Below are 23575 nucleotides of genomic sequence, written 5' to 3'. Positions count from 1 at the left end.
CTTCCATAGGGGAAAAGACAAATGGAACATTTAAACATTTTTCAAAATATCTTCTTTTGTGTTTAACAGATGAAAGAAACTCTTAATTGTTTGAATTAAGTAAAGGGTGAGTAAATGTTACTATAGTAAATCAGGCTTAGTATAAGCCTGAAAGTATAAAATAATGTATAAAGTATAAAATAATGGAAATACGCATGAAATCAAAGACAACTATAGAAAGCAAAAACCGAATAGTTTTTAAAGGCCTGAAAGCCTACTGTATGCGTTTAGTGTGTTCCTAAAGGGACAGTTCACCCAAAAAATGAAAATTTACTAATTATTTACTAACCCTCAAGTGGTTCTATAGGATTTCCTTGTTGTTTCCTTGTTTTATTTTGAACATAAAAGAAGATATTTTGAAGAAAGCTGAAATCTGACTTCCATAGTTCGAAAAACAAATACTCTGGAAGTCAATGGTTACAGGTTTTTTAGCATTCTTTAAAATGTATTCTTTTGTTTTCAATCGAAAAAAAAATCAAGTATGTTTAAAACAAGTAAAGGGTTTAGAATTTTCAGTTTTGGGTGAACTGTCCCTTTAAGTTTGCTTACAAGTTAAAGGGATAGTTCACCCCAAAAAATTAAATTAACTCACTATTTACGTTTCCTCACATGGTTTGAAAACTATGCATTTTTTTTAACACAAAAGAAGATATTTTGAAGAATGCTGAAAACCCAACACAATCTCACGGCAATTCGTAACTTTTTCATTTAGTGGCTAATTCGTACAAATTCGTACGATCTAATTCGTACATTTTAGTACGATTTGCGTATCCCCCAATGACGGTTGGGTTTATGGGTGGGGTTAGGTGCCACGCCTCCTTTTTAAAATCGTACATTTTCTTACGACTGAACTCGTACGAATTCGTACGAATTAGCCACTAAACTGCCAAAACGTAAAATACTTACGTTTTCTCGTGAGATCAGGCTGGAAAACCTGTAACCATTGACTTCCATAGGGCGGAAAAAAATAAATGAAATTAATAGTTTTCAACATTTTTCAAAATATCTTCTTTTGTGTTTAACAGAAGAAAAAAACTTTGCTGAATTAGGTAAAGGGTAAGTAAATGGTGACATAATTTTCATTTTTAGTTGAACTATCCCTTTAAGAGCCCACAAACAAGTGGATATTTAGTTTTTTAAATATGCGTATATGCAAGTGTGATATATTTATAAAGTAATATCAAACAAAATTTGAGCTGTGAGTCCTGTAAGTGTAAAACAATTAACATGCCAGAGTCTCATACTGAATTTTGAAACACCTATTATCACGTTGGCCTGCTAGATGACTCAAACGACCAAAACAAATGACCCAAACAGTAGTGTGAACTCTTTTCCCCCTTGATTTAACAAAGCAGTTTGCCTGATTTATTTTCTGTTTGAGCTCAAATACCAGTTTTCACTGTTTACTATGTAAACGTGCCACTTTCTTGCTACCTAGCAACCCCTATAAAATCCCCCATCTGTGACGCGGTCTGACTGTGAAGGTCAAAGCAAAGCATGACTCTGAAGCCCTGAGTCATTAAAAAGAGCAAACACCGTTATTACATCTTATGTTCAACTTGTATATATTCAATGTTTTTTTTTGCTTTGTTTATTGCTGAATACAATTGAAGTGAAAATTATTAGTCCTCTTGTGAAATTATTATTTATTTTTTTTGGTCCCACTTTATATTATGTGGCCTTAACAAATATGTACTTACACAGGAATTAAGTTTGTTACAATGTACTTATTGTGTAAATACATGTATGTATTGTGTACTTAAGCTTGATTAAATACCTGTATGTAATTACATCTGTAATTAACTTCTGTAATAACATTTGTAAATACACTGTTGACCATCCCTTACACCTTAACCCACCCTTAAACCTACCCATACCACCAAACCTGTCCCTAACCAAACCTCAATCCCAACTCAAGAGCACCACAAGTGTTCTCAAATACTTTATGAACACAGTAAGTACATTGTATTTATTTTTTGATGTAAGTACATAGTAGTTAAGGACACTTAATATAAAGTGGGACCTTTTTTTTTTTGCTATGATGACAGTATGCATTATTTATTTTCAAGCCTAAAGTGCAATTTAAACAATTACTTTCCAACTTACTTCACTGCACAAACAGCCCCATTTATGGGCTCTAAAAGTATGCAGATTAATTGTTCAGTATAAGAAAATAGCCTGTATTCTGGAGGAAAGCTTTATATTTTTCACTGTTGATGTATATGTGTGTTTTATTGAGTGTTTTTCTGTTCCTCCACAGGCTGTTAGTCGGAGCCCCTCAAGAAAAAGCCCACCCTCAACTCAGTAAATTTAAAATTAATGAAACTGGAGCCGTGTATTATTGTCCCATCACTGTTAACCAGGATGACTGCGGAAGCATGGACCTCATCAGTCCACGTAGGTATTCATGTGCTCTATTATAAAGCTGTGCTTGCGGGAAACTCTGGTAAGCCTTGTTGTTCAATTCAATTCAGGTCATGTTTATTTCTATAGTGCTCTTACAATGTAGATTGTGTCAAAGCAGCTTCACATAGAAGATTATAGTAAATTGAAACAGTATCAGTCCAGTTTTCAGAGTTTAAGTTCAGTTTAGTTCAGTTCAGTGTGGTTTAATTTCACTGCTGAATGTCCAAACACTGTAGAGCAAATCCATCGATGTGCAGCTCCACAAGTCCCAAACCAAGCAAGCCAATGGCGACAGTGTCGAGGAGCAAACTTCAATTATCTAAATCTAATACATAAATGCACTTCAGAAAAGGCTTTTCTTTTTAAGATTTGTCTTGTTTCTAGTCCAAATATCTAAATCAAGGAATATTTTCTAGACAAACTAAATTATTGTCTTGTTTTTAGAAATGATATGCCAAAATGAAGCCAGTTTTCCTTAAAACAGGTTAAATAATCTGCCAATATGGTAAGAAAATTTTTATTTTTTTCCGATTTTGTTTATAAAAATACTATTTTTCTTAACCTATTGGCAGATTATTTAACTTGTTTTAAGGAAAACTGGCTTCATTTTGGCATATTATTTCTAAAAACAAGACAATATTTTTGCTGGTCTAGAAAATGTTTCTTGATTTAAAAGTTTTTTGTTATTTGGACTAGAAACAAGACAAAAACTCAAAATAGGAAAATCGTTTTTGCAGTGTGTACATCTTTATCCATACAAAACAAGAAAAAGATTTATGAAATAAACCTGCATTTATTTGACCAAAATGCAATACCTTTATAAAATATGTGAAATAAAATAAATAATATAAAAATAAATTTGGCAATATTGGGAAATATTTGTATGATTAAAAAAAATGTTCTGTTTTAAAATCAAATTTATTTGTGATCAAAGCTACATTTTCAACATCATTGTTTCAAACATCATTGTAGAGGTCTGCAGTCCGCGGGACCCGACCAGATTTCTTGCGGTGCGGGAATAAATTTCCGATTAAAGCGCTGGAGCGGTCGGTAACTGGTGTATTTTGAATAGGTGCGGGCGGTCTAAGAATATCGCTCCGGACTCCCGAGCGAGCACGCGTATGTATGTGTGTAAAAGAGAGAGCATGATGCTGCGTTTAGCTTGTTTGTTTCTGTCTATGTGTGTGCGTGTATGTGTGTGAATGAGAGAGAGAGAGAGCTTGGTGCTGTGTGCATGTACGTGTGTGAATGAGAAAGAGCGTGATGCTGTCTGTATCACTTGGTGCTGTGTGTCTATTTGTGTGTTTTTACAGACAGCGTGTTATAAGGCTGTCTGGACTCTGTATAGCCGGGTGGTTTTTGGTTTTGCAACTTTAGGAGCAAAAAGTAATTTTACTATGGATTTTACTATAGTGTTAATATGAATCATTGAAACTGGCTTGTTTGAAATATGTGCTTTAACATTTTATATTTTTGTGAAAAAATGCATTTTTGTGAAAATGCAAAAAACTTACTTGAACAAACATTGAAGGGAAGTTTCTAGTAAAAATAAAGACTATAGTATGACACTTTTGTTTCTTTTGAAACTATTGATATTTACAGAAACATTTTAAATATTCATGTAAAACTAAGTGGTCACATTGCACTTTTATCTCACATTTGCTTTTGAAAACACTAATTGGTTGGGTGTTGGAAAACACTAATTGGTTGAAAACACTAATAGCTCAGTGGTGTGCTAGTTAATCAGAACAACAGGCCCTGCATTTTCGTGGATGTGTACAGGCATGACGTTTATCTGAAAAGTACAACAAAACGGAACCTAAGTAACATATTTCAGATTCACAAAAATATAGACAGCAACCTCTAGTGGATTTGTTATCTGAAATGTGAAACAAAACGTACCCGGAGCAACGTATTTTCTGTTTCGCAAAAATTTAGACTGAGGTACATATTTTCAATGAGCCTGGGCTGGATCAAAGAGTTATTCATTCCGTTTACAGATTAGATAGTATGTCTAACCTCTTCAAATCACTCTAAAAATAGTGATCTGGAGTGCTCAGACAGCCTTAACTATTCCTCCAAAATTCCCCGATCCAAGTTTAGACATAAAACAAGCCTGAACACAGCAGCCGTAAAGTTCACCTGTCTGAGTGCTGTTTGACTGCATGTTATTCAGAAGAGCTTCAGCTTTCCTCCTCTGTCAGGGCTTCTGCTGCTGGCAGGCGTTTAGTTCACTATTAACATGATACGTTTGGCACAGAAACTGAAAGTAACTCTGTAGAGTTAAACAGACTCTTAGCATTTCAGTAATTCTTTGTAGTGTGTGAGAATTTTATTAGTTAAATACATTTTAGGTTTTTTGTCAGCAGTGTTGTGTAGATTGTAGCTGTAGCCGATAATAATTTTGCATTGAAAATTTTCATAGAAGCACTCAGAACTCAGTTATGTTGGAATTTTATTGTTATTTACCGTATTATCATTTTTGTCATAAGTGTTTGTCATAAGCTTTCAAATTCCTAAACGCAGTTAACTTTTTCCATCTAGGCTTGCAGATGATATACTAAAAAAATAACTAGCCACTTACGTTTACTTAGACTTTCACAACTATGTTCCTTATAGTAGTAAACATTTGTAATGAAATCAATTTTGTAACGCTTGTACTAAAAGCTGTCTTATAGATAGATAGATAGATAGATAGATAGATAGATAGATAGATAGATAGATAGATAGATAGATAGATAGATAGATAGATAGATAGATAGATAGATAGATAGATAGATAGTAATATATATATATACAGTTGAAGTCAGAATTATTAGCCCCCCTTTGAATGTTTTTTTTCTTTTTTAAATATTTCTTAAATTATGTTTAACAGAGCAGGGAAATTTTCACAGTATGTCTGATTATATTTTTAATTCTGGAGAAAGTCTTATTTGTTTTATTTCGGCTAGAATTAAAGCAGTTTTGATTTTTTTAAAAACATTTAAGGTCAAAATTATTAGCCCCTTTAAGCTAAAATTTTTTCGATAGTCTACAGAACAAACCGTTGTTATACAATAACTTGCCTAATTACCCTACCTTATTACTACAAATCTCCCTCCAAATGGACTACAAATACTGTCATGCACCTCACACACACCTGCTCCAGTTTCCCCTGATTACACATACAAAGACACACAGCTGAAGCTTGTCAGCACTGATTTCCAGGACTATAAATACACCTCACTCACTCACACTAGTTGCTGAGTCTTGTTAATATGTGCACATTACAAAGCGTTTAATTTACTTTGGTTTTCCTTGCATCTTTCCAGACCCTCGCCTTGTTTATAATTTTTTTTATATTAGCTGCCTGAACCAATCTCTTGCCTGCTTTTGACTACTCCTTTGGATTGCCCTTTATGATACTGTTAGCTCCTGTGTTTGACCGCTACCAGCCTGAACGTTCTTTGTTTAATAAAGATAGCTGCAATTGGATCCTCAACCCCATTGTCCAGAACAGACAGACAGACAGACAGACAGACAGATAGATAGATAGATAGATAGATAGATAGATAGATAGATAGATAGATAGATAGATAGATAGATCGATAGATAGATAGATAGATAGATAGATAGATAGATAGATAGATAGATAGATAGATAGATAGATAGATAGATAGATAGATAGATAGATAGATAGATGCCTTGGTCATTTTGGGTGTAGATTAAATAGATCTTGATTTCAGAGTATTTGAATATTTCTGTTTTAACAACAGAAAATACAGAATATGCTTGTAAGTCGTACCAGATAACATGTACTGTAGATATATGAATGTTTTTCAGAATATTTTTGCTTGTTTGTCCTCCAGCAAAGTCGACGGATATGCTGGAGGGAATGTGGCTAGGAGTGACCGTGGCCAGTCAGAGGAATGGAGGCCGTGTGCTGGTGAGACGACATGCATCTTTCTTCCTTTTTTATTTTATAATCAACAATTTGTTCATAGAAGCAAGAAACATGGGTTAAAGTGCACAGAAGAAACAGGGGGCCCTATCATACACGCAGCGCAATGCGGTGCAAGGCACGAAGCAATTGTTGTTTGCTAGTTTTAGCTTGGCGCAAGAGAGGTTTTGACATTTTGCACTACGCTGTTTAAATAGCAAAAGCATTTGCGCTCATATGTGCGCCCATAGGCGCTCTGGTCTAAAAAATGAGGTGTGTTGAGGCGCATTGCTGGCGTGTTGTATTTTGAGGAACTAAAAAACACTGTTCAATAGACCAGATCAAACCGGGTCTAGTCCAGCGCAGAGCATGTTATTTGTGCACTTTGCTTACACATTGCTTAATACGCACAGGATGTACAGCAACACGCAAATATCTTTACAAATGAAAAATAATTAAAGTAATAAAATTTTACAAAACTTATTATTTTCGAGCCTATATAAATATAAAAAACACTGTCTTCATGCCTTCTTCATCTCGGGTTTTTTTTTTCAGTTTATTCATGACAATTTTCTTTTGTATAATGTTATTATTATTATTAGCTGTGTTATTTATTAAATGTATAGTTATATTTGTTGTATTAAAAACAAGCTTAGATTTGCCCACCTGTCACGTTTTAAACCATATGGGGCACAGCATGTGTATTTGGAAATAGCTCAGTTGTTTGAAGACACTTCGTTATTATTGTTCATTTATTCGTTTGCTGGAAATTAGAACTGAAATTAGAAATAGTTTTGAAACAAATCTTTGCACTTGACAAACGAAATTAATCATATACAGGCTAATGGATGTCTGTGAGTACAACACGTTTCCCTATCCACGAGAGTGAAAGTGAAAGTAAAGAATGAGGATGCTCAGCTCTCATTCTCACGCTGTAAATGCTATTTTTTCTCTCTAGTGAAGTCTTCAGTTTTCCACTTATAAAGTCTGTCATGTAAATAGCAAATGCACCATGGAGCGATGCAACTGACTCTTAAAGGGAATGGGAGATGAGACTCTGATTGATTTACTCTCAAAACACACCTATAACTCATTAAGAGAATAAGCTCAACCCTGTTAGACCGTGTGCCACGGCGCAAAGTGGATTTTTCTGTCCTTACAATAGCAAAAGTTGATTCTGACACGCCCTTAATGCTTTTGCGCCCTGCGCTTTGGACGTTTCACATCATCAAAATAGAGCCCAGGATGTGTCCGGTAAATATAACACAACACATGTAAAGATGTTAAAACTAAACACAAACCTACAATATCAGAAACTGAGAGTAGGTGGATCTAATAATAGCCAGTTTCGTTGTAATAGCAATTGGGACTTATTCCATAGCTTTTGGCCAGTTTGGATCTAGTTCGAGACAGCCTATTCATCGATGACTTACTGATACTGGTCTAGATGGGAAAATATCACAGCATAGATGATTGATTTCCTGTCGAAAAACGAAACCGCTAAATGTATTTGTTTATCCATTTTTAGCTGGCTATCAGTTTGGATGCCCAGGTTTGTGATACATGATCTCATATTTGATTCAAACTCTTTTAGCTTAATTTAAGGAGCGCCGTAGCAGATGCTGGCCCAAATAGAATGATTTCAGTCTTGGATTCATTCACTAAGATTTTAAAACAATGTACAGACATCCACTATTAAGGTCTCGAATGAATCCTTTTTCACCGGCTGGTATATTTATGTATTTTCTGCAAAACAATAAAGCAATATCCTATATTTCTCAAAAATAGTGGGAACATATGTAAAGAAAATAGACTGGGAGCTAATATAGATCCCTGTGGAACTCCACAAGTGAGGTGCGCTGGACAGGAAGTGAAATTAGCCATGTTAGCCTGAAAAAGATTGGTTGGTAAAATTAGAAGAAATTAAACATTTCCCTGCAGACCAATTAACATCATTTCTAGTCAGGATATAGAATGAATAAAACTGATTCTATTCAAAACTCCTCATGTGCATCTCTCATGTTTGCAGGCATGTGGTCATCGCTATGTCAAAAAACTGCTGGGCGCAGAAGAGCAGCAGCGTATGGTGGGCAAATGTTACGTGCGGGGCAATGACCTGAGCTACGACCCATCTGATTACTGGCAGTCGGAAACCTACGAGCTGTGCGACTTCAACCACGACCAGGACCTGGAGGGCATGTGTAACATGGGTATATCAGGAGGCATGACGGAGAAAGATGTGTATTTTGGGACACCTGGCAGCTTCACGTGGCAGGGTGAGTTAGCGCATTTGACTGTAGGACATTTGTGAGTTGCTATAATTGCTGAATATTTTATCACAAAATGTGGTTTTAGTGCAAAAGCTGCGAAAAACAGGTATAATAAAATCAAGTATTTAAAAATATTGTTGTACAGGGTATCCATGGGGGTGTCCTGGGTGTCTACTGGTAGGCTCAGAAGGCTGTAATCATCCACCCACATGATTAATCAGCTATCATGGTTTCCGCGGGGTCTTAAAAAGTCTATAATTTAAAAAACGAAATTTAAGGCCTTAAAAAGTCTTAAATTCGCTGTTCTAGGTCTTAAATATTTTTGCACAGGTCTTATTTTTGCGATGTGCTTGTAACACTACATCTAATGCACATCTCAATTCTTGTTGTTGTTGCTAGGTTTTTGGGGTGTTGTAGGTCTTTATTTCACTAGTCCAATTGTAATTTGCGGTATTACAACTACAAAAAGGTCAACTTGCAATTGTCAATCAGCTTTCTGTTATTAAACTCAGTGCACACGGCGAATGTGACGTCATCGATGTGTTCGCGGAAGTTCGCTTTGAGTGAACCCTACCCCCCTCTCTCTCTCTCCAACTTCGATTCCTGTCTCATTACTGTCCTATCTAATGATCGCATGTCTTTTATGGGATAATCCAGTTTTGCGCATAAAGTTCATTCGCATTTTTGGATGGAAACATAGCTAATGGAAAAGATAACCTATACATTAAAATTCAATTTAATTCCATTCAGCTTTATTTCTATAGCGCTTTTACAATGTAGATTGTGTCAAAGCAGCTTCACATAAATGGTCATAGTAACTGGAACAGTGTAGTTCAGTTTTTAGTGTTTAAGTTCAGTACAGTTCAGTTTAGCTCAGTTCAGTGTGATTTAATCATTACTGAGAGTTCAAACACTGAAGAGCAAAAAGATAAATGCAACATTTTTGAGGGAGTTTGAGGCCCTTTCAAATAGTTCCCTAATTATGGTGGAGTTGGAAATGTGTTAATAGATGAATAAGAAGAGAAGTCGTAAATATAGATGTACTTTTTTGTTGTTTTTTTGTTTTAATGTTATTTTTACTTCTGTATTATCTGAAGTGTACAGTTAAAGAGTGTTTTACTGTAAAATTTTATTTGAACAAGTGAGAAACATTTTTAATCTGACCAGCTGTGGACATTTTTTTTTGGAAAATAAATGCCCTATTAAGTCTTCAAGTGTTTGATTCTTTGATGAACCAATTTAACAATTTGATTATTTAAAAACATACTCACATAAAAAAAATGCATAATTTTTTACTGTATTTTGAAGATTCCACAAATACGAAATTATTCGTTTTAATAGTGCATATACGCCTTGCAGTATGGGGCAAATCAGGTATCCATATTAACATGTGAAGAGTATCTTCAGGGCCATATTGTTAATAAATGGGATTTTTCTGTTCATATAGGCACCGTCCATATGAAGTGCAGAGACACAGACTCCGATTATGCTGGCGATGCCAATGATAGAAGCTTTGGTAAACTGGGTGAGGACAAGTTCAACATCTACATAGGTGTGTACTTTATCTTTTGATTTTGACTTGTATGTTGCTAAGTTATGTTTATTTATAAACTATTTTCTAGAGGATCACATGTTTATGATTGCTTGCGGCTGGTCCTTCATTATTCAATTTATGATTCACTAATCCTAAACCACTATAAATACCCTAAGTTCCATATAACGAAGAATCCCCCTTCCACCCCTGCTCCTCCTCCTTTCCTAGATGGGTGGCACAGTGGCCCAGTGGTTAGCACTGTTGCCTCACAGCAAGAACATCACTTGTTCTAGTCCTTATGAAGCCAGCTGACGTTTCTGTGTGGAGCTTACATGCTCTCCCCGTGCTCACGTGGGTTTCCACCAGGTTCCCCGGTTTCCTCCCCCTGTCCAAAAAACATGCAACTTAAGTTAATTGACTAATCCAAATCAGCACCATAGACATGCTCCTAGTAAGTAGTTATCTCTTAAGAGCAATCACTATCTGTTCATTAGCTACTACAGCAGGGGAGTTCTCAAATCTACCTGAGCTCAAACTCGCCTTGCAAACGGGAGGGAGCCCCGGGCTCGAGGATCTTATGAGCTCAGGGATCTCTCCCGGGTCAGCATGCCAAACAAGCTTTACAATCAATCATCAGCTAAGTGTGAACTCTTAAATGTAATTTTTAAAAATAAAGCTGCTTGTGTTTTTTTTCCCCTGTTCTTTCAATAATCTGTATTAATAATAATAATAATCAGACTGGTTATGTTCATTTCATAAGTAATTTTAATGTGAATGAAAGTTTCTCGCATATCAGTGAATTTTTTTTTCTTCAAATTTTTTTTTTTTTTACTGTATGTAATTTTTTATGTTTTTGTTTAACTTTGTTGTTGAGCTAATTCTGTCACCCTAATCTAGATGAATGTATTTTATGTGTTTATTTCGGCTATATATTTAATTGAATTATACAATTGTCAAATCATCTATTCTCTAGATAGAATCAGTTGTCTATCAAAATATTTCTGTGCATTACTTTCAGTTTTTCTTTTACTGCTAGTGTTGTTAACTGATAAATAAAATTACAATAACATTATCAGTATTTTTCAAAAATTGATTGTTTTAAATTGTTGTCATTTATCTGTAATATTACTATAATTTTATTCAATAATTGCATTGCACTGCATCACATTTTTTGTATATAAAGTTGGTCAAAATTATTAACCCTCCTGTGAATTTCTTTTTTAAATATTTCTCAAATGATGTTTAACAGAGCAAGGAAATTTTCACAGTAATTCCTATATTTTTCTTCTGATTAATATGCGTATTTGTTTTATTTGAGCTAGAATAAAAGCAGTTTTTAATTTTTTAAAACCATTTTATGGTCAATATTATTTAAATGTCACTTTAAGCTGAAAACTAGTATCTTGAAAAATATCTAGTCAATTTTTATGTAGTCATCATGACAAAGATAAATGAAATTAGTTATTATGTTTAGAAATGTGTTGAAAAAATCTTTCTGTTAAACAGAAATTAGGGATAAATATTTAGGAGGGCTAACAATTTGGTCTTTAACTGTATAAATCATTTGTCTTCTTTCTCAAAAGTGTCTCTTGACTGTAACTGAACTTATTAGTAGCTGGACTGGCTTCAGTTTCAGTGTTCTGCATGTGGGCTGTTGGTTGCACACAGATGATTGACTGTCCTCATGTCTGTGTTCAGGTTACTCTGTGCTGGAGGACATAAAGTTACTGGATCGCTCTGTGTTCACTGTGGTGATGGGGGCTCCCAGAGATGAATTCAAGGGTTCAGTGATCCTGGCCGACAAACAAGACTTGATACTCAAGCAGCTGATGACGATCACAGGGGAACAAATAGGGTCGTACTTTGGCAGCTGCTTGGCAGTAACAGACCTCAACAATGACGAGTAGGTCACTGTGCAACTCAGTTATGATAATCTTTGTTCTTGAGGGGTACAAGGTGTATTATTATTGTTCATTTATTATATCTGGAATTCTTGATTCTGATTGGTCAGTTGCGACATTCCCAGGTGTTGTAGGAATTATTGTTCAATAAAAAAAGGTCAGGAGAGGGGTTTCTTCAATGTCAAAAACATTTATTAGATACAAATGAATTACTATATGAAAAATTCAGACTGCTCAGCGAATCATTGGTACAACCCTCCCTACTATCCAAGAACTATACTTATCCAGAGCAAGCAGAAGGGCTGCCAAAATCACTCTGGACCTCTCACACCCAGCACACTGCCTCTTTGAACTGTTACCTTCTGGTCGACACTACAGAGCTCTGCGCACCAGAACAGCCCGACACAAAAACTCTTTCCTCAGGCAATCCATCTCATGAACACTTGATAATAATAATTGTGGAACAAACATCACTACTTGCCATACACTTTTATACACATATACACTTATTTAACAACACACTTTACATGGCAAATTGCACATAACAGCTCTACATATAAAATTGTATATAGTAATATAGCTCTACATACACTTGTCTATTTGTATATTTGCATCCACTACTTACTGCTTTTTTTTAGTCACATTTCATCTTTGTACTATTGGTGAAACATAACATACTGATATGGTTATTTTAATACCAAGTGATCAGCTGTCATCACAAACACTGATCTGTCCGACGCTTCACTGAATCTGAAGGAAATCAACCAAAGTATATCTCACTTTCTTCAAAGATCCTGTCGAGCTTCATATTTAAGCGTCTAAACAGAGACACGGTTCAATGCTTTTCTATGCTCTCATTCTTATTGAAGCTTATGTGAAAGTAAACAGTGCTAATTCAGACACGTCCTGTGTGTTTTTTTTTTTTGCCTGTTCCTACAGTTGGAATGACCTGATCGTCGGCGCGCCATTTTATTTCGACCGCTATAAGGAGGAAGGAGGTGCTGTTTACATTTTTATGAACGAAAACGGATCCTTCCAGAAAAAAGCCAGCCTGGTTCTGAAGGGTAAAAAGGGATCTGGGTTTGGGTTTGCCGTTGCTGCGGTCGGAGATGTCAATCAGGACGGATTTCAAGGTAAAGCTGCTTGAAAAAGGCTAGAGCATATTTCTACAGACTTGTGAAAATGCAAAAGTTAGGGAAGAGCAGGGACGACGACAGAACAACATTTAACATTTATTAGCCCAATAAGAAACTCCTCGTTAGCTTTTACCCGCTGCACCCATTTTATTATTTCTTTACTGGGCTTATTGTGTTGTTGTCGCTTGGTCCACTCTCCTTGATATGAGAACTAGTGCCTACTGCAGAATTAGTTAAATCAAGGTTAAGAAAACCATTGTTAACTATGGTTGCAAATTCCTTCTTTCAAACATAATTCGATTATTTAGCATTGACATTATATCCCACTTAATAACAACAATAATAATAATAATAATAGGGCGACACAGTGGAGTTTGCATGTTCTCCCTGCCTTTGCGTGGGTTTCCTCCGGGTGCTCCTGTTTCCCCCATAGTCCAAAGACATGTGCTATAGGTGAATTGGGTGAATTTGTCCGTAGTGTATGAGTGTGTGTGTGAATGAGAGTGTGTGGATGTTTCCCAGAGATGGGTTGCGACATAACAATGTCTGCCCAAAAATCTAGCACATGCTGTTTCCTAAAATTTTTTTTTACAAATGTGTTTTTTATTTATCACAGCAGTGTGAAACTGCCTGCAATAGTGTCTGATCATTGAGGACTGTGTTGGTGAAATGAAAAATAATAGCATTTTCACAAATATGTGTAAATATTTTGACTGAAGTCATTTTGCAAACAATCTAGGAATTCTTCAAATTGAGTGTGCTGTTTGAATAATTGCGGTTATATTTTGAAAAAAAAGAACCCGATTTTTAAAATTGTGTGTAAACAATTGAAAAACTGTAAAATGTTACAAAAAGTATTATTTAATAGGTTATAAAACACCTCCATCCCGCCTTTATGCAGGGGGGTTTTCAGTTTGCTTTTATATAGTGTTATTCATTCATTCATTCATTCATTTTCTTTTTGGCTTAACCCAACCCATCACTGGTAAACATCCACATACACTTTCCACCCCAGGCAGAAAAAAAAATCCTCAATAGGACTGAGAAATGGAGAATATGGATGGAATTAACCAACCTAAAAAACGTGTGTGGGCAGTGAACCAGATGAGCACTGATTTCTAAACTGCAATTTTTTGAGACAGATGTTTACTCGTGTGATGAGTTAGTATGCAAAGAAGGACAACTGACTTAAAATTTTTAACAGACAGAGTGTTCCTTGTGAAAACAAGCTATTTTATTTGCATGGAAATTGTGCCAAATGCAGAGAATTGTGTGTAGTGTTTTAAAAAACTACTAGACACTTGTGACAGTTTGAGTGTAGTCCTTTCTTGTGTTTTGTATAGTCATGCTGCCCTCTAGAGGTGATGCAGTGTTAGTTATGTTTTGTGTGTGTGTGTGTGTGTATCTTGTGTTTTGGTTTCTTCATTCAGATATTGCTGTCGGCGCTCCATTCCAGGACTCTGGAAAAGTCTACATATGGATGGGAAGTAAAAGTGGAATAACTAAAGAACCAAGCCAGGTAAAGCAAAGCATCATGGGATTTGTATGGAACGACTTTATATCTAAAATTGCCTACAGTTTCATATTATATAATTATACTGCTGAATTATGATCTAGCAACAGCAATTTGACATGATTTTTCATGTGTGTGTGTGTGTTTCTGTCAGGTGATCGAGGGTAAGTCATTGGGTCCCAGTGGTTTTCAGACGTTTGGTTATTCTCTCAGTGGAGGAATGGATATGGATGGAAATGATTATCCAGATATTTTGGTGGGCTCTTTGGATGACCGCATCGCACTCTTGAGGTTCGCTGTTTAGTGTTTAATACAGTAGATGTTCATATTATTCACAGGGATTTTGCAGGACTCTAAATACTGTATATAAATACAAAATGTATGCCTACTTGAAGTCTTCTGAATGTCATCATCACATAATCCCTCTTGTGTACATATGAAATTTTCTTTATATGCAATTTAAATATATATATTATATATAAATATTTATATATATATATATATATATATATATATATATATATATATATATATATATATATATATATATATATATATTATTTATATTATATATAATTTGTCCCAATGTGAGAATTTCTTGCTATAATAATAATAATAATAATAATTATTATTATTATTATTATTATTATTATTATTATTATTGGAATATATATAAATATATTTTTGCCACAGTGTTTTTTTGTTTGTTGTTGTTTTCAGTTTTGATATATTTACAGACTTTTACATTCAACATTGCTGCTTTTACTAAATATACTAATTAAAATTGACATTTATGCATGTACATAAAACATAGAAAATCATAAAAATAATAATGCTCCTCCTTTTTCAGTTAATAGTAATCAAAAGTGGCTTATAATACGGTACTACAAAATATGTATTAAAGAGTTATTATTGTAACTTTACATTGATTTATTTAGTCTGTACATTATATTTCAACTAATGCATTTATAAACATGAATGAAATAAATTGCATTTATGTATTATTAATAATACATAAGTATACTGCATTTATGTATTTATTATACTATATACATTTAAAAATTTTGTATAATTCATGTTTATGTAAAAATTTATTAAATGTGTCAATAAATTAATAAATGCATTATAATACTACTACTACTACTACTACTACTAGGAGTAGTAGTAGTAGTAGTAGAAGTATACATTTAATTACAATTATACCAATAGTGATGATAATAATAATAATAATAATAATAATAATAATAATAATAATAATAATAATAATGCCAATAAAATTATAATACTTGTTGCTGTTGTTGTTACTATTATTATTTATATTATTATTCAATATTGTTATTATTATTAATATTATTATTATAAATAAATGTATTTTCGTTTGGTATTATTGTTATAATTAACAACAACAAACAAAGAAGTAAATTACAAGTGAGTCAGTGAGTTCTGCAAGATAAACTGAGGATATGTGATGACTTTTTTAGGTCTCGTCCAGTCATTCATCTGTCCAAAAACTTCACCGTGGAGCCAAAGATTGTGATTCCAAGCCAGTGTGGTATTTCCTGGTAAGACGACTTCCAACAAATGTTTCACTTAGATTAAAAGAGTCATGACATAGGTTTCTTTTTTCCATTATTTTAATATACTCTTTTTAATTGCTTATAATGTTAATAGTTTTTTTATATTAAATTTGATTTTACATGTAATTAACAATTAATTAGCTTGATTAAATAAATGCTTTGTTCATAATTCTAAAACTTGCAGGATGGTTTATTTATTAATTTAATTCTATATTGTATTATAGTATAGTGTATTACTTGTACAGTGTATAGAAAATATTTCAATGACAAATAAATACTTATATTTCACTTATTAATTTAATATTAATTTTGCTATAGTTATTTATTACATTTATATTATTTGTATTAATGTGTATATATTTATATTAAAATTTGCAGTATGATTTATTGGACGATTTATTGATTAATTTAATTTGATAATGTATTATAGTGCATTAATAGAAACAAATTCTATAACAAATAAATAATTTTATATTAAATTTATTTATTTATTCATTTATTTATGTATATACATTTATATTAAAACTTTCAGGATGATTTTTTGGAGAAAAGACCTTATTATCAAAAGCATTTGATTTCACCTGTGTTGTATATTCTGTAAAAGGATGGTATTATTTCTTGGCGTTCATTTGAAAAGAGAAGAATGCTTTCAATGTGTGTTTCCAGCATAAAGGTGAAGGTGTGCTTCAGTTACACTCTCAGCAATGGAAACAGCAACTTCAGGAAGGAAATCAGTAAGTGAAGGCCTGATTCAGGAATGTTTGATGAGTGTTTTCATGGATTGATTGTGTGCTTCATTTTGTTTGTTTCTCTCTGCTTCAGCTGTGAAGTTTACGATAGATGCTGACCAGAATCGCAGAGGTGCTCGAGTACGCTTTATAGACAACAAGCAAAGCACGTTTACAGGCCTTCTGTCTTTCTCTGCTTCTTCCTGTCAAGAGCTGGAGCTCAGTGTTAATGTGAGAGTCTATGATCACACTGTACACATTCTTTTTCACACCGATATTAAAATTATATCTATATGTCAATAATCTATATGTCAATTTGTATTTACTGTCAGTGCATATAATGTTTCAGAAAAAGATTTATGGAAAAATAGATGAATGATTCATGAATATTTTTTGTTCAGTTAATTATAATATAAGGTTAATTATTAATAATTATTTTTTAAATGAATAATATTCATTTTTATGCATTTGTTATTTTATATATTATTTAATTGTTGAATTTAAGAATATTAATTAAAAAATATTCATAAACAATATGTTAATTTATTATGTATTATAGTGAGAAAATTATTATTTATTCTATATAATATTTATTACATTCATAATTTATTATATTAATATTTCATATTAAAATTTCAGCAATTTCTATAATAAAATACTCTATTATAAGAGAACATATTTAAATAATAAATAGATACTATATTATTTTTAGATGTATTTTTTATTCATTCATTCAAAAATTTATTTTGTTTATATTTATTTATTTATTATATTTATAAAATTTACATTAACTGCGTATTTTTACTGTTGAATTTAATAATATTCATTATTTATATTTTATTAATTAATATATTTATTTTTATGATGTATTATAGTGTATTAATTGTAAAGTGTAATAATAGAATTTTTTTAAATGCCAAATAAATACTATATTATTGTTACATGTATCTTGTAATTATTCAATAAATGTTTTTTGTGTTTATATTTTTATTATTATTATATTTATATGCTTATTAAATATTCTGTTATTGTTACTTTTATATTTTATAATTATTAATTTACTAATAGTTGTGTTTGTATTTATTTATTATTACTATGGGTAATACATTTTTTATTAGCTATATACTTTAACTATGGAATTTAATAATATTAAGAATATGATGAATTATATATAAATAATTATTTTATATTAATTTAATCATGTATTATAGTCTATTATTTGTATTGTGTATTAATAAAAATATTTAAATAACAAATACTATATTATTGTGACATGTATCTTGTAATTATTCATTTAATATTAATAGTTTTATTCATTCATTCATTCATTTTCTTGTCGGCTTAGTCCCATTATTGATTCGGGGTCGCCACAGAGGATTGAACCGCCAACTTATCCAGCAATTTTTTTACGCAGCGGATGTACTTCCAGCCGCAACCCATCTCTGGGAAAATTAATAGTGTTTATATTTATTATTATATTTATAATTTTTTATTATTGCCTACATATTAACTGAATTAATAATATATTGTTTATTAAATATATATTAGTAATTAATTTTATATTAATTTATTATATTAACTGTTGAATTTAAGACTATTAATTAAAAATATAAATATATTATATATTAATAATTATTGTAAATAAATTTTATAATGCAATATAGTGTGTTTTATAGTATTTATTTGTTATTTAAATAATAATAACATCCTGTGCAGTTAATATATTTTAATTATTTAATACATATATTATATACATTATGTATATTCACTATATATTATATATTTTTATATTTTTTATAATAATAATAAATTTATAGTATGATTGTATATTATTATTATTATTATCATTATTATTATTATTATTATTATCAATAATAATGATAATGATAATAAATATTATTATTATTTAGTTTTCTATTTTTAAAGAAGTAAACTTATTTGCAACGCCATATCCAACAAAATTTTAATAGTAAGTTGTTGTTTTCTGTGCTCTCCAGAATCCAGTGACGGACAAACTTCAGCCCATAGTGTTCAGTCTGAACGTGTCTCTAAATCAACAGAAAGCAGCAGCGCAGCAGACATTACAGAGTCTAGACTCTTTCCCTGTGCTGAGTGGACAGCAGATCCTCACCGACAAAGCTGAGGTACGCTATATTTCTGTACAACAGCGTGATCTTCAGCTCAGCTCATGTTGATGTGAGTCCAGAGGTTACATTTACACTAGTGGGTTTTCATTTTAACATCTCAAAACCATCCTCGATTATACTGGAGTTTCCACTACCATTCACTGAAAACGCATGTCAGAAGCTAAAAGTAGCCATAAACTTATAGTAGAGAACTTTAGCCTATATACAATTATTAAATAAACAAAATGTACTTATAAACTATCTATGTGTGTGGGAAAACATTGAGAAATTCTGACTGCTTCGCACAGATGAGTGGGCCAGACAAACCACTCGAAGAAGACACACTAATTCCTCTTTGCATGCACCAGACACCTTCTCATAGTCACTTCAATTCAGAGACTCAATGGATGGATGGATGGATGGATGGCAATGCTCAAAAAGAGCTAATCAGGGAGTGAATGTGTCCAGCCAAAAGTCTAATGCATCCAAAATCACATACTTTTCTACTATATAGTATGTGTAAAACAGTATGTGAACATAGTATGAATTCATAGGGTGCGTCTTAATCCGCTCCCTAGCTCCTGATGTCATGTACACTCATTTGGGCACTGGTAAGGACAGAGATGAGCTTTACATTTTAAAATGAAATGACACGAGTGAAAACACAGCTTGATAGTAGCACTGTGTGTTTCTCTTCAGATTAATTTCCACAAGGAGTGTGGAGATGATAACCGTTGTAGCAGTAACCTGCAGCTCAAGGCCAGGTTTGCAGATGAAAACTACAATCCCTTTCCCAGGTGAGCATGATGGAGGAGAAATGGCTAGATGCTGGATCAGTGTCAAACGGTGGAGGGTTTACTACATAGTGCCCACTGTTTGGAAACAACAATATATTTAGTCATTATTTTTTCCCAATAAAATTCTAAATCTAAAGCTTAACAAAGTTTTTACATATTGTTTTTATTTAATTCTGTATTGAACAGTTAACCATTCAATTTTGTTAAAAGTGTTGGAAACCTAAATATTATATTATATTATATTATATTATATTATATTATATTATATTATATTATATTATATTATATTATATTATATTATATTATATTAATATTATATTAATATTATATTTATTATATTATATTAATATTATATTATTTTATATTAATTTATTATATCTATATTATATTATTTTATAATAATATATTATTTTATATTATATTATATTAGATTAGATTATAATAGACTAGATTAAATTAATATAATATTATTAATATTATATTATTTTATATATTATATTTTATTACATTAATATTAGATTATATTATTAAATATTATTATATTATATTATATTATATTATATTATATTATATTATATTATTATTATATTAATATTATATTAATATTATATTTATTATATTATATTAATATTATATTATTTTATATTAATTTATTATATCTATATTATATTATTTTATAATAATATATTATTTTATATTATATTATATTAGATTAGATTATAATAGACTAGATTAAATTAATATAATATTATTAATATTATATTATTTTATATATTATATTTTATTACATTAATATTAGATTATATTATTAAATATTATTATATTATATTATATTATATTATATTATATTATATTATATTATATTATATTATATTATATTATACTATATTATATTATATTATATTATATTATATTATATTATATTATATTATATTATATTATATTATTGCAAGTATTTTTTTATTACTAATACTATGACAATCAGGTGTGAAAACAGCACACAGAATTAAAAGTAATTTTATAAAGTTAATAAACTAAAATAATAAAAAGTAAATAAAATGATATAATAAAAATATAGTGTATAAACCATATATGATAAAAATAAAACAAATTAATGAATTTAACATATTTGTAATAAGCCATCTCTGAAATATCTCCATCATCTTTATTTTTTGAATTTGAAATTGAATTGGAAATCATTCATTTATTTGACAGGGACATGCACAACAATACACTTACCTCAAAAAAGGAAATGTGTTTTGTGTCAGGCTTTAGCAAAAACTGCTACTTTCCTTAATATGTACATAATTGTTTAGATATGAGCCACTATTTTTTGGACAGGCTTAAAAAAACATCTGGAAATTTGTACATGCAATTAATCCAGTTGGAAGTGTGTTTCACAGACTTGTGGCTCGGTACGAAAAAGAAGATTGTCCGAAAGAGTAATGTGTAATAAATAATGTTGTGCTGTTTGTTGACAGTCAGACGCTGGAGTTTAGCAGTAATGTGAAGAAGCTGGTGCTGATGGTGGAGGTCTCCAACACAGCGGATGAGAACAAACCGGCGGAGGATGCTCATCAGGCCACGCTCAACATCTCCATTCCATACTCACTCAAATACTCAGGCGTCCGTCCTCCGGTGAGCCACATGAAGGAGCTCTTTTACAATCACAATACCCTGCAGCAATATCAGCAATGCTAATCAAATTTACTGGACGATTTTACCTCTGATTTAAGATTAGTTTTGTGCACTGAATAAACATTCATTTGGATTTACAAATTGTTTTTAAAGTAAGGGGTTGTAAACAATTTATATGACTGAATTCAAACAAAGAAATTAAGTTGAGCATTACTAAATTTAATTTGTTTGTTTAAATTAACCCATATAAATAGTTTGCAATCACTGAAATAAAAAATAGAATTAATTAATTAATTAACAAGCAGAATTAATTAATTATAAATATTAATTAATTAATTAAAATTAATTAATTAATTAATTAATTAATACATTAATTAAATAACTTATTTTAATTAATTACTTTTTTAAGTCATAATACATTAATTTATTAATTAATTATGCTTGTCATATCTTCTCATTTAATGCAGTAATTAATAACATTTACCATAAAAATTCAATATATGTTTTACTCACATTTTATTTATTCATTTCATTTTTCTGCTTGTCAAATCTTCTCATTTAAAGCAGTAATTAACATAATGGAACATAATATTATATACTAGAATATAAATAAATAAGCTAATATTATATAACACATCATACAATGTAATATATCACAAAGTTTATACTGTATATTGTTTTTTTATTAATTAATTAAATGTGATTAAAATATATATAGTTTTTTTGTGATGAAATGTTATTTGCAAAATAAAAATGTAGCCAAAAAAAAACTGAATTCGACTTGCTCATTTAGTTCCTGTTATTAAATAGATCATTTTATTGTTGTTGTTTTTTTTTTGACAATCTTATGCTTGATCACTACAGGCTGGTTTTGATATGGAGTGCAGTGCAGACGAGGCTGTCATATGTGATCTGGGAAACCCATTTAAGAGCAATCAGAAGGTAGCCGTCTGTTTTCTTTCTGCAAACACGTCCAGCATGTGACCTTTCTGAACATTTGCATGCAAATGAAAAGAAAAGCATCCCTCGTTTTCCACGGCCCATTTGAGTGAGCTCAGCTAATCAGACCGTACAGCTTATATGTTTTGCGTAATTTGCTCTCGCTCTTGGTTTCTCAGGTCTCATTTATAATCATCTTTGAGACCTCTGGTATTACACTTTATACAGAGCAGATCCAATCTCAGCTGCAGCTCTCCACGTAAGTCCAACAACTCGCATGGTTTCTGTTTTATACAGTATGCTGTGTCTCTAAAAATTGTGTGCTAAAGACATTTCAGTCTGCAGGTCTTTTTTTTTTAAGTCAAAACGGATTCTATTTATTTTTAATGATAATTACTTAATTAAACAATTAAAATTGTTTATATAAAATATCTTTGCACATTATTTTTATTTATACATTTAAAGTGAGAATGATCAGCTCTCCTGTCAATTTCTTTTTCTTTTTTTAAATATTTCACAAATGATTAAAAGAGCAAGGAATTTTTCACAGTATTTCCTATAATATTTTTTCTTCTTTTTTTGTGTTTTTTGTTTTATTTCAGCTAGAATAAAAGTATTTTAAACCATTTTAAGGTCAATATTATTAGTGTAACAAGGGGAGTGACACTGACAACTAAAGTTTGGATCCACATGCAGGTTATTCGGATAGTCAGGCAAGCAATGGTCAATACGGGTGCAAACAGGTGTATAAGGCAATCCAGAAACGTAGTCAAAATAACAAGCGAGAAGGCAGGTGCCAGTCTGAGACAAAAAGGTAAACAAGGCTAAGGTCAAAACACAGGCAAAACAAGACAAGAAATACGCGTTGTAATGTCACTATACAGCTAACAAGACTAATGTGAATGTGTGAGTGTGTTGCTTAAATAGTGTGTGTAATCAGTCGTTGACAATCCTCAGGGGGTGCAAGTAATCAGTTTAAATGAGGAAGCATGTGTGAGTGTGAAGAAGTGCATGTATGAAAATGTAGTCCAGACATGGTGGATTTGTAGTCC

At 31.5% G+C, this 23575-nt stretch overlaps 2 protein-coding genes across 5 annotated transcripts in view; one reads left to right on the top strand and one right to left on the bottom strand.

The window, feature by feature from the left end:
* Positions 1-23575, top strand: part of itga3b (integrin, alpha 3b) — a 78984-nt gene that overhangs the window by 35178 nt on the left and 20231 nt on the right. For all 4 annotated transcript variants that reach the window (XR_015503234.1, XM_087274526.1, XM_087274527.1 and 1 more), the window contains 16 exon segments: positions 2300-2436; positions 6294-6370; positions 8394-8640; positions 10082-10186; positions 11867-12071; positions 13009-13202; positions 14636-14724; positions 14873-15009; positions 16200-16280; positions 16962-17029; positions 17118-17254; positions 19021-19167; positions 19849-19946; positions 21428-21584; positions 22449-22526; positions 22703-22782. Coding sequence is in view for 3 of the 4 variants with exons in the window: in XM_087274526.1 (XP_087130652.1) it covers positions 2300-2436; positions 6294-6370; positions 8394-8640; positions 10082-10186; positions 11867-12071; positions 13009-13202; positions 14636-14724; positions 14873-15009; positions 16200-16280; positions 16962-17029; positions 17118-17254; positions 19021-19167; positions 19849-19946; positions 21428-21584; positions 22449-22526; positions 22703-22782 (2037 nt within the window). In the remaining variant the exon portion in view is untranslated.
* ace (angiotensin I converting enzyme (peptidyl-dipeptidase A) 1) overlaps positions 23034-23575 on the bottom strand; it is a 75091-nt gene continuing 74549 nt past the window's right edge. Inside the window, exon 13 of the transcript XR_015503820.1 lies at positions 23034-23079. The gene's annotated coding sequence lies outside the window, so the exon portion shown is untranslated. The remainder of the gene's footprint in view (positions 23080-23575) is intronic.

This window comes from Danio rerio, chromosome 12 (assembly GCF_052040795.2).
Source record: "Danio rerio strain M-AB ecotype USA chromosome 12, GRCz13ab, whole genome shotgun sequence".
Lineage (NCBI taxonomy): Eukaryota > Metazoa > Chordata > Actinopteri > Cypriniformes > Danionidae > Danio > Danio rerio.
Note: the sequence above shows the minus strand (reverse complement) of the source record. Positions and strands in the feature narration are given on the sequence as shown.